The sequence below is a fragment of the Camellia sinensis genome, chromosome 1 (genome assembly GCF_055761805.1).
Source record: "Camellia sinensis isolate YWXY chromosome 1, ASM5576180v1, whole genome shotgun sequence".
Lineage (NCBI taxonomy): Eukaryota > Viridiplantae > Streptophyta > Magnoliopsida > Ericales > Theaceae > Camellia > Camellia sinensis.
In genome coordinates, this window is record NC_138961.1 from 17,711,675 (window position 1) to 17,722,168 (window position 10,494).

The 10,494-nt window shown below is 42.1% G+C and overlaps 1 protein-coding gene across 1 annotated transcript; it reads left to right on the plus strand.

Annotated features, from left to right (window-relative positions):
• Positions 1-621: 621 nt before the first annotated feature.
• LOC145820973 (uncharacterized) lies at positions 622-1,590 on the plus strand. The gene has a single exon (XM_082917633.1). The coding sequence runs from the start codon at positions 622-624 to the stop codon at positions 1,588-1,590; it is 969 nt and encodes a 322-aa protein (XP_082773759.1).
• Positions 1,591-10,494: the final 8,904 nt, after the last annotated feature.

A 10,494-nucleotide genomic window follows, 5' to 3' on the forward strand; every position in this document is an offset into this window, starting at 1 on the left:
ATTACCTGGGCAATATCTTCTCAATTGAGTTTTCCATTGATGTCTCTGTTGACCTCCACAACCACACCAACATCCTCCACCAGTCTAGCATTCAATGACTGGTCCAAATGCATTGGCATGGCAATAATTGGAACCCCAAACTTTAGGCTTTCCATTATAGAATTCCATCCACAGTGACTCACAAAGCCACCAGTGTTTGAATGGGTCAGAATTCTTGCCTGTGGAGCCCAACCCACCACAACCATGTTAGAGTTATCAACATCAGCATGTGACTGTGAGGATGTGTTGAACAAGTCAAGTTTGTTTTGTTTTAGATATGCCTCTGTTCAGTTTTTTTTAATAAGTTAGGAATTATCCTAGTCTTAGGGAGGTTGTTGCAGCATGTTGCTGCACATGTTATCTTTCTGTTCCTATTTTTTAGTAAGTTTCTGTTGATGGTTTTGCTTATAAAAGGGTTGTGTCAGGTGAAGTATTATGATTATCACATCAATAAAAGTATTTCTTTCCTCCTCTGTTTGCCTCAGTTATAGATTCTGTTCTACATTTGGTATCAGAGCCAGGTTGAAGAGGGAGTGTTGAGAGTGTGTGAGAGTAAAACACGTGAGGAAAAGAGAGAGTAAGATGGGTGATCTTCAAGTCATTGGCGGAATCAAAAAGCTCAACAACCAGAATTACAATACTTGGTCAACATGCATGATGTCGTACATGCAAGGCCAAGACTTGTGGGAGGTTGTGAATGGAAGCGAAATGAATCAACCGGAGGCTGAGGATGCGAATGGTACGCTGCGGAAATGGAAGATCAAGGCGGGCAAAGCGATGTTTGCTTTGAAAACGACGGTCGAAGAAGATGTGCTACAGCACGTTCGAGATGCCAAAATCCCTCAAGAAGCTTGGAGTACGTTTGCCGAGTTGTTCTCAAAGAAGAATGACACAAGGCTCCAACTTCTAGAGAGCGAGTTGCTATCAGTAGCACAGCGTGACTTGACGATCGCTCAGTACTTTCACAAGGTGAAGTTGTTATGTCGGGAAATTTCCGAGTTGGATCCAGAAGCTCAAATTGGTGAAACCAGGGTGAAGAGAATAATCATTCATGGTTTGAGACTAGAATTCAGAGGCTTTGTTGCTGCAGTACAGGGATGGCAAAAACAACCATCACTTGGTGAGTTTGAGAATTTGCTTGCTGGTCAGGAAGCTTTGGCTAAACAAATGGAAGGGGTTTCACTTAAGGGTAAAGAGGAAGCACTTTATGCTTATAAAGGCAGGTGGAATTCCAAGCAGTGCACCGTCAGTAGAACTAAAAAGAATGAGGACAAGGCAAAAAGTAATCAAGGTGAAAGGAGCACCCGTGTTGAGGGAGATTCGAAGAATCCTGACACCAAGAAAAAATTTGAAGGGAAGTGTTATAATTGCGGGAAGAAGGGTCACATGGCAAAAGATTGTTGGTCGAAAAAAGGGCTTGTGGAAAGTAATGCAGCTACTTCCAAAAGCGAAGATGAGTGGGACGCTCAGGCATCTTTTGCTGCAATAGAAGAATCAGCTTTTACAGCAACAACGTCTGAACAAATTGATTATGAGAGATTGGATCATTGACTCAGGTTGCTCAAATCATATGACGGGTGGTGAAGAAGAGCTGCAGGATTTGTCGGAGTACAAGGGAAGACATGTGGTGGTCACAGCGAACAACTCAAAGCTACCGATAGCTCACATTGGTAATACGGTAATCTCTCCCCAATATAATACTAATGATGTGTCGCTTCAAAATGTCTATCACGTTCCAGGTATGAAGAAGAATCTTCTCTCGGTAGCACAATTAACATCTTCAGGTCATCTTGTTCTGTTTGGTCCTCAAGATGTGAAAGTTTATCGTGACCTTGAGATTATGGAAGAGCCGGTGATAAAAGGACGAAAACTAGAGTCAGTCTATGTGATGTCTGCAGAAACTGCATATGTAAACAAGACCAGAAAGAATGAGACAGCAGATCTATGGCATATGCGATTAAGTCACGTTAGTTACTCCAAACTAACTGTGATGATGAAAAAGTTAATGCTGAAGGGACTTCCACAACTTGAAGTAAGAAAAGATACAATTTGCGCAGGATGTCAGTACGACAAAGCACATCAGTTGCCATATGAAGAGTCAAAATGGAAAGCAAAGGGGCCGTTAGAGCTAATTCATTCTGATGTGTTTGGACCTGTTAAGCAAGCCTTGCTCAGTGGGTTGAAGTACATGGTGACCTTTATTGATGATTTTTCTAGGTACATGTGGGTGTATTTTATGAAAGAAAAATCTGAAACTTTCTCAAAGTTTAAAGAATTCAAGGAAATGACAGAAGCAGAGGTTGATAAAAGAATCTGTTGCCAGCGTACTGACAATGGGGGAGAGTACACCTCAGATGAGTTTCTTTACTTTCTCCGAGAATGCCGAGTACGCCATCAGTTCACATGTGCCAACACTCCACAGCAAAACGGCGTAGTAGAAAGAAAGAACAGGCACCTAGCAGAAATCTGTCGAAGTATGCTTCATGCAAATAATGTTCCAGGACGGTTTTGGGCAGAAGCAATGAAGACTGCAACGTTCGTAATCAATAGGCTTCCTCAACAAAGGTTAAGTTTTTCATCACCTTTTGAAAAATTGTGGAATATAAAGCCTACAGTTAGCTATTTTCGAGTCTTTGGTTGTGTTTGCTATGTCTTTGTACCTAGTCATTTACGCAGCTGTAACAAGCCCCGCGGGGGGAGGACCTCGCTACAGTTCGGACTCTCGATTTTGTGTCACGGTTCTTAATCTGAACCAAAGAGTCCAAATCTGGCAAATCGTTTTGAGAAACAGATTTTTGAAAAAGTAGTGCCAAACATGGACTGCTTTGCCAGATACAGAGTCGCCACCTAAATATTTTAAAATGGGAGAATTTAGGAAACCCTGACTCGGTGCCGAAGGCCACATGTCCGTCATCACCGGAGTTATCTCGGCTCGGGAGCTTGGGTACGATCGGGGAAGGTCAGCTATGAGCACCCCCTTTCGCCCGGTCCGAAGACCGGCCTCTACTAACCGTGATATCCGTTTTTGAAAACTTTATGTGTTCTTAAACCAATTGTTAGCCTAGAATTACTATGTTATGCGCACAGCAAACAAGTATAGACTAGATTGCCTAATTTGGAAATAAACATTGCATATCCGTTCGGTTTGAAAATACTTTGGAATTTGCTACTCGCAAGTAGGCTAAAACACGGATTTCAATGAGTTTTTTTTCAACACAAACAATCCAACCTTCACCCACAGGCATTCGAAACAGTTTAACACATAAGCATCTAGCCACATGTTAAGCATGCTGTCATGGCAATATTCACACTCATGTGATATGCTAAAGCGGAAATACTTGCATAGTACTCCGTGCCAAAACAAAGAACTTGTTAGCAAACATGCATGATCCAAGTCCATGTGAAGTGCCTAATGCATCGCATACAAAATGTTGCTAGAATAGGCTCGGCTATCCTAAATATATCATGTGAAAATACACAATTATCACGTATTCAGTTTGGGAGTGAAGTATTGATGCAGTTAGCGTGATGTACCAAGCCTAATGCATGCAATACAAATGCATGGATGCACACATGCATAGCACAAGGCATGCTAAATTAAACGTGCCCTAATCTACCATCATAAGCAGGTAAATAAAAGGGAAGAAAGACGTGAGGTTGGAAGACATACACACACTCACGCACACTTATTACAGGTTTGCCCTCGCTCGGAGGGACCGAATAAATATTACAAATTAATTAACTACGCAAGCTAATTAATATTACAAATTAACTAATTTAATTAACAAATTAAATAAACTAATTAAAGCAGGAAAACGCCTCGGGAAGCGCGCCACCATGCGCAAGCTGCCTCTGTTTTCCTTCCTTTCCTCCTCTGGAGGCTGTCAAAGCCTCAGGACTGATCCCTTGGACAGAGAAGAGTACCACCGGCTGAATGAAACTTCCACCGGCAGTGTAGTATGGCCATCGGCACAGAATAGGGTCTGTCGGCAGAGAAAAAGGTGCCGGTCGGCATATTACACTGCCGGTCGGTAGAGTATTCCTGCAGAACCTGCAACTCACAGCAACAGAGGGCAAAACAAAGCATGGCAACACAATTCAAGGCATGTATGCACCAATCATGTCCCTTATCATTGTAATGACTCAAAGGGACATGTGCCTCGATTCTCGGACCACCAATCACGCATTTCCATGCACGATGGCCCAAAGAACCAAGTATGCAACTTTGATTTCAAATGTATGCAAACCAATCAAACAAAACTCCCAATCCCTATCACCCAAGTCAAGGGACAAGGAATGCATGCAAGATGCAATGCAACCTAGGCATACAAGCTAAGGATGCAACATGACATGGCAAGGCACTCATGCAATCATGCAAGCATACATATGGCAATGCAAATGGATGGCAAGATGGTCTTTGTAAGAACCCACATTTTTCATCTTAATCATGTTCATGAGCATTTGTATGATTATGGTTTGTTAAGCTTGCATGTGTGTGTTCGTGACTTGTCCTACCTAAGTGAGCGAGATCCATGTCTTGATTTGATACCTTTGTGATTTGTCTAAGTGTTATGTGCTTGCCTAAGTTATGTTTAGCCGACGTTATGCCTAGATCAATCCAAGCCGAGGTCATTCTCAGTCTAGAAGTATCCTGGAACCCCTTGTCGACCCCCGTTCTTGCCTTGACACATTAGCCGAGATGTTACCTTGCACCCCAGTGAACTCGTCCTGGAGTGGTACGACCTAGGCCGAGGTGTGGCGCATCTAGGCCAAGATGTGGCACAGCTTAGTCAAGTGTTGTCCTTCCTAGCCGAGGTCCTTTGTTAGCCGATGTCGCCCCTTGCCGGAGTGCCATTCCGTATAGCGTGTTAGATACGCCTTGTGGTTAGCCGATGTCATTGCCCCGTCAGAGAGCCCATACCATTTTGCTTGTTGAACACCCTTCCACCATGCTTTGTCTGGTCTGTCAGCCACCTCTTCAGGAAGAACCCAACCAGTCGCCGCCACGTGTCCCAGCAGAGGGTTAACCCCAGAACCGGGTATAGGAAACTATCATTTAGTATCATAACCTTGTCTTGTAGAGAGAGAAACTCTAGGAGGAAGAATGAGTTTTAGAGTGAGGAAGTAGATCTTCAAGCTTGATTCCTAGAGATCGAACCGTTAGATCCGTGTTCTAAGGTTAGATTCTTGATCCGCTCTTGTTGTTCTATGTGTTTATGTTATTACATTGCATGATTGAAAATGATTTGTAAGCCATGCATCGTTTTGAAGTTCGATTTTAAAAAGAGAAAATGACATTCATGTGTTCTTCAAGAAAAGTCATGTTTTGATCCGAAAGCTTTATGCCTAGATTCACGTTTTGTGTTTGTTCTTGCATGATTTCCAACTATGGGTACCCAGGTCCATGTTTTCAAACCCGTAACCTGAAAATCCCAGATTGTGATAACAGACTGTGATCGAACATTCATATTTTTCCATGTTTTCATACTCATGTTCTTCATATTCAACAGCAGAGGGGAAACCCAGAGTTTCCCGACCTCTTTTCCTTGCATGTGGCCCTCGGAAACGCACCCCGGCTTAGACCTGGTTGGTGCCCAGTATGCTTTCCAAAATCATTTGCATGCATGTTAGACTTGTTTTGAGGAATATGTTCAAGTACGCTTTGCTATGTGACTGTAGGACTTGGACCTTGCTTGACCCCGACGTTTGAAGAATTATGTGAGTGGTATTTCTAATAAAGCTATGTTACACTTGCTTTCATAAAATCTTGTCTTGCCTTGTTTTGAAAAGTACTCGATCTAGCATGAATGACTATCCCTACTTGTATATTAAACGCTATCTTGTTTTGATGACATGTCTTGAAAGTCCTTAGTTACAGGGGACTATAATGCAACTGCACTCTTGTCTTGACAGTCCTTAGTGCTAGAGGACTCTAAACTTTCGCAGCACAGCTTGTCTTGAAAGTCCTTAGTTGCAGGGGACTATAATGCAACTGCACTCTTGTCTTGACAGTCCTTAGTGCTGGAGGACTCTAAACTTTCGCAGCACAGCTTGTCTTGAAAGTCCTTAGTTGCAGGGGACTATAATGCAACTGCACTCTTGTCTTGATATGTCATCACCCCTTGAAATAAGTAGATGTTATTAACATCCAAGGAACTTGAAAGCCGGCAAATGAACTTGACTTTTCCCTTGATTGTAAAGTATACTATGTATTGTTTGTAAGAAATCTTGGATATCAATCATGCAAAACCTTTATTTCTAATATCATTCACTGAGTATCCAAGCTCACCCTCTCTATATATATATGTAGGTGATGAACAAGAAGGCATTGAGGCCTAGGCGTGATGCCGATGTGTTTTGGGTGCATTGCCGACATGTTTTGGATTTGCGTTTTGTATCGTCTTGAAGATTATGCTTCTCGGCTTATGTTTTCTCTTGTTTGTTTTGGCATATGTCGGCTTGAGAAGCCTTTTGGTCAGGATGTATTTTGTATCTCATTTTGTTGTATCTAAAATTGTAAGACTTGTAAAGATGTTTGATGTATGACATTCCATTGGACTTATGCACGGCTCTCATGGACAACTCGGTTTATATGTATATTTTGCTTCCGCTCTTGTAAGCCCCATATTTCGTACTCTGATTGTGTGTGATTTTTGTAAGACGGCCTTCGGTAACCTCGGGTTACTGGCCATCACGGCACCAAACTACTAGGGGCGGTTTGGGGGCGTGACAGTCTTATACATGAATTAGGCAGCTCTAATAAGGCCTAAAACAGTGGCCAAAAGTGCTAAAGAGTGAGGGCTAAATGGCATACACACACACATGCACATAAGGACCAACACTTAAGCACAAATCAAGCAACATTCAAGCACACTTGAAAGGGACAAACATGGACAATTAGCATGCGACATGAGCCCTAAAATCATGTTAATACATGGTGCCAAACCAAGCAACAAATCAAGCCAAGCATGCACCAAATGGCCTAAGTGTTCAAAGCAAATCAATGAGGCATTGAACTACACTTAACGAGACCAAACAAGGCATGCAAAGAGGGACCAAAATCAGAGGTTTAGCATGTTAAAACAAAGCTAAAGGACTACTTAGATGGCATCTAAATGGCCCAAATACAAAAGGCATACACCATGGCCAAAACATGGAGCATTGCAACACATGCTTTCAAAGCATTAAAGAGACATGCAAGGCAATCAAACAAGCATGGAAATGGGACTGAAATGGCATGTAGGATGATTCCAAATCATCAAAACAATGCAAAGATGACATGCTACACATGCACATACTCAAGGCCAACAAGCCCAAATACAAAGGGCCTATATAATGCATGCAAAGATCAACCCAAACGACTATGGACAGAGCTAAAACATGGCAAAATAAGCACATAATCTTCACAAATATAAGCCTAAAACATGCTCCAACAAAGGCTAACAACCTAGAACATGTTAAGGCACAAATAAGGCATTACATGGCAACTATGCTAAGCATGCATGGAGTTCCAAAACCAACTTGAAATCATGTTATATTATGGATATATAAGCATGAAAAACAAACCAAACATGCTCAACACACACTCAAGCATAGGCTCTCTTAAGAGGCCAAAACATGCCCTTTTCAAGGACAACAAGGAGAGGGGGTGGCCCTCTCCTTCTTGGGACTTCAAAGCATCATCTTCACCACTGAAATCCCTCAAGATTTCAGTGGTGAAGAGACCTCAACACCAAAATCCCGGAGCTAACACAAAATGGTCCAAAAAGAGGCCTTTCAAGGCCTAAGGGTGGTCAACAACCCTCAAACAACAAAACACTCTTAATAAACAATAAAGAGGGCCTAAAAATAGAAATTTTTTATGTTATACAATAAGCACAAAAACAGCTCTAAGATAGGTATAAAATTGATGCAAGAATGGGGAAAAAAAAGACTAGAATCTCACCCTTGAAGACCCCTTCACAAATGGTGCTCCAATGGCCTCCTTGAGCTTGAATCCAACACCAAAATCTCAAAACACACTCTTTAGAACCTCAGCTCCAAGAGGAAGGTGAAACACTAGGTGTTTGTATGCAATAGTGAGACACAAAACACCTAGTGTACAAAATGAGAGGAAAAGAGAGATAGGTGAGTGTATCTAACCCTAACCCTAGAAAAACCAGAGCTCTCCTCTGTCTTCTCTCTTCAAAAAAATGTCTAAAAGCCTCCCTCTTTTTGCCTTAGAGAGAGCTCCTCTCTATATGCCTCTTGTAAAGCTTACAAGACAAGCTTTGCAAGAGGGAGATCCCTCCATACACGTGTATGGAGGGGAGCAAAAGCAATACAGCTGTCTAAAAATATCTGCAAAAGCAGATGAACAACAATCGGCCGGCCAAAAATGCCATCTTGGCGAAAAAGAGTGCCGACCGGCACAAAAAAGTGCTGACCGGCAACAAAGAGTGCCGGCCGGCAAACTATATTGCCGGTGGCAGCAAAAACCAGCCGGTGGCCTCTAGCCACTGCCGGTGGTGGGTGGGGATGGTCTACAAGCCCTACCCTGCCTCTCAAAGGCAAGACGCAAGTGTTTGGTGCAAAACCAGACACTAAACGGTCGAGTTCGGAGATCCTGAGGCAAGGCACGCAAGCCGAGACCTCCGGGAACTCCAAACGAACACAAACATGGATAATCACCGAGTGTCCAAACGGTGACGTCCAAGTCTTGAGGACGGTCAAAAATGGGGTGTCTACAGCAGCAAGATGGACAAGAAGGCTGTCAGATGTATTTTTGTAGGATACGATAGTCAACGAAAAGGGTGGAGATGCTGCAATCCTACAACTGGAAAGTGTTACACATCCCGAAATGTGGTGTTTGATGAATCATCTTCATGGTGGTCCTCAGAAAAGGAGATATTACCAGATTCAGATGTTTTTAAGGATGAGTTACAATCTACTCAAATCCAATTAAGCTTAGGTGAAACTAAAAATGCAGCTGATAGTGATATCGGAGATGTTGAAACTCAAAGTCCTTGGCAAACTGGTGTGGATGGACAACCAAGCGAAGAAGGTGAGCCTAGTGAAGCTGAAGCACCAATTCCACTCAGAAGATCAGCAAGAACCAAGAAACCAAATCCCAAATATGCCAATGCTGCCATAGTAGAAGATGCAAACGCAAAAGAACCAGAGACATTTGAAGAAGCATTTCAGAATCCAGACTGGAATAAAGCTATGGAAGAGGAAATTGCAGCATTAAAACAAAATCAAACTTGGGAGCTCATGCCAAAGCCAAGAGATGTAGAACCTATTTCATGCAAATGGGTTTATAAGATAAAGCGTCGCACAGATGGATCAATTGAAAGGCACAAGGCTCGTTTGGTAGCTCGAGGATTCTCTCAACAATATGGACTAGACTACGATGAAACGTTTAGTCCAGTTGCAAAGCTTACAACTGTACGAGTCATACTTGCACTTGCAGCTAACAAAGATTGGAACTTGTGGCAGATGGATGTGAAGAATGCATTCTTACATGGAGAGTTGGATCGGGAGATCTCTATGAATCAACCGATGGGCTTTCAGAGTCAAGGTCATCCTGAATATGTGTGTAAGTTGCGGAAGGCACTCTACGGATTGAAACAAGCACCCAGGGCATGGTATGGTAAGATTGCTGAATTTCTAACTCAAAGTGAGTATTCAGTAACACTTGCAGATTCCAGCTTGTTTGTTAAAGCTAATTATAACGCCCTCAAAAAAATGACATTAAACCATCAATTAAGACATTCATTGACATACAAAATATCCACATTCTTCTATTAATCAGAATTTCATTACAAAAGTATTACATGTTAACAACAAAAGCAAATTGCCGTACGGGCTTACAGCTTTCCAAGTTAACACTTGGTTAAAACAAAAGAGTGCTAACTCATTTACACGTTAAGCCCTTGGCTTGAATTTACATGTAATACATCAAAAAGAAATAAGCCAACAAAAGTGTGTCCGCCTCTAGCCTCCCAAGCTATGTCCTTGGAGGTGGCATGCTACCTGTACCTGAAAATGATATTCCCATATAGGGTGAGCCACAGCCCAGCAGAGATATACTAAACCAACTATGAACAATGACTAAAAGATTAGCAATTGATAGATGGCCAACACTGATACATCCACATATATCACATTTTTATGTCATACGACTTATGAGTCCAAGTTACTTTTCATTTTCCCTTTTTCGACAGATACGCATATTAGCTCTATCATCATCTCAACAGATATGTATAAAAACTATATCCCACATTCACAGATAAGCACATAAGCTACATCCACATTTCACAAAGATAAGCATGTTAGCCCTATCTTTACTTCTCTAGACAAGCATATGAGCTGTATTTACACTTCTCAAAGATAAGCATATGAGCCCTATCTTCATTTCTCTAGACAAGCATATGAGCTGTATCTACGGAGTTCATCCCCCATCTCCTCCCAACA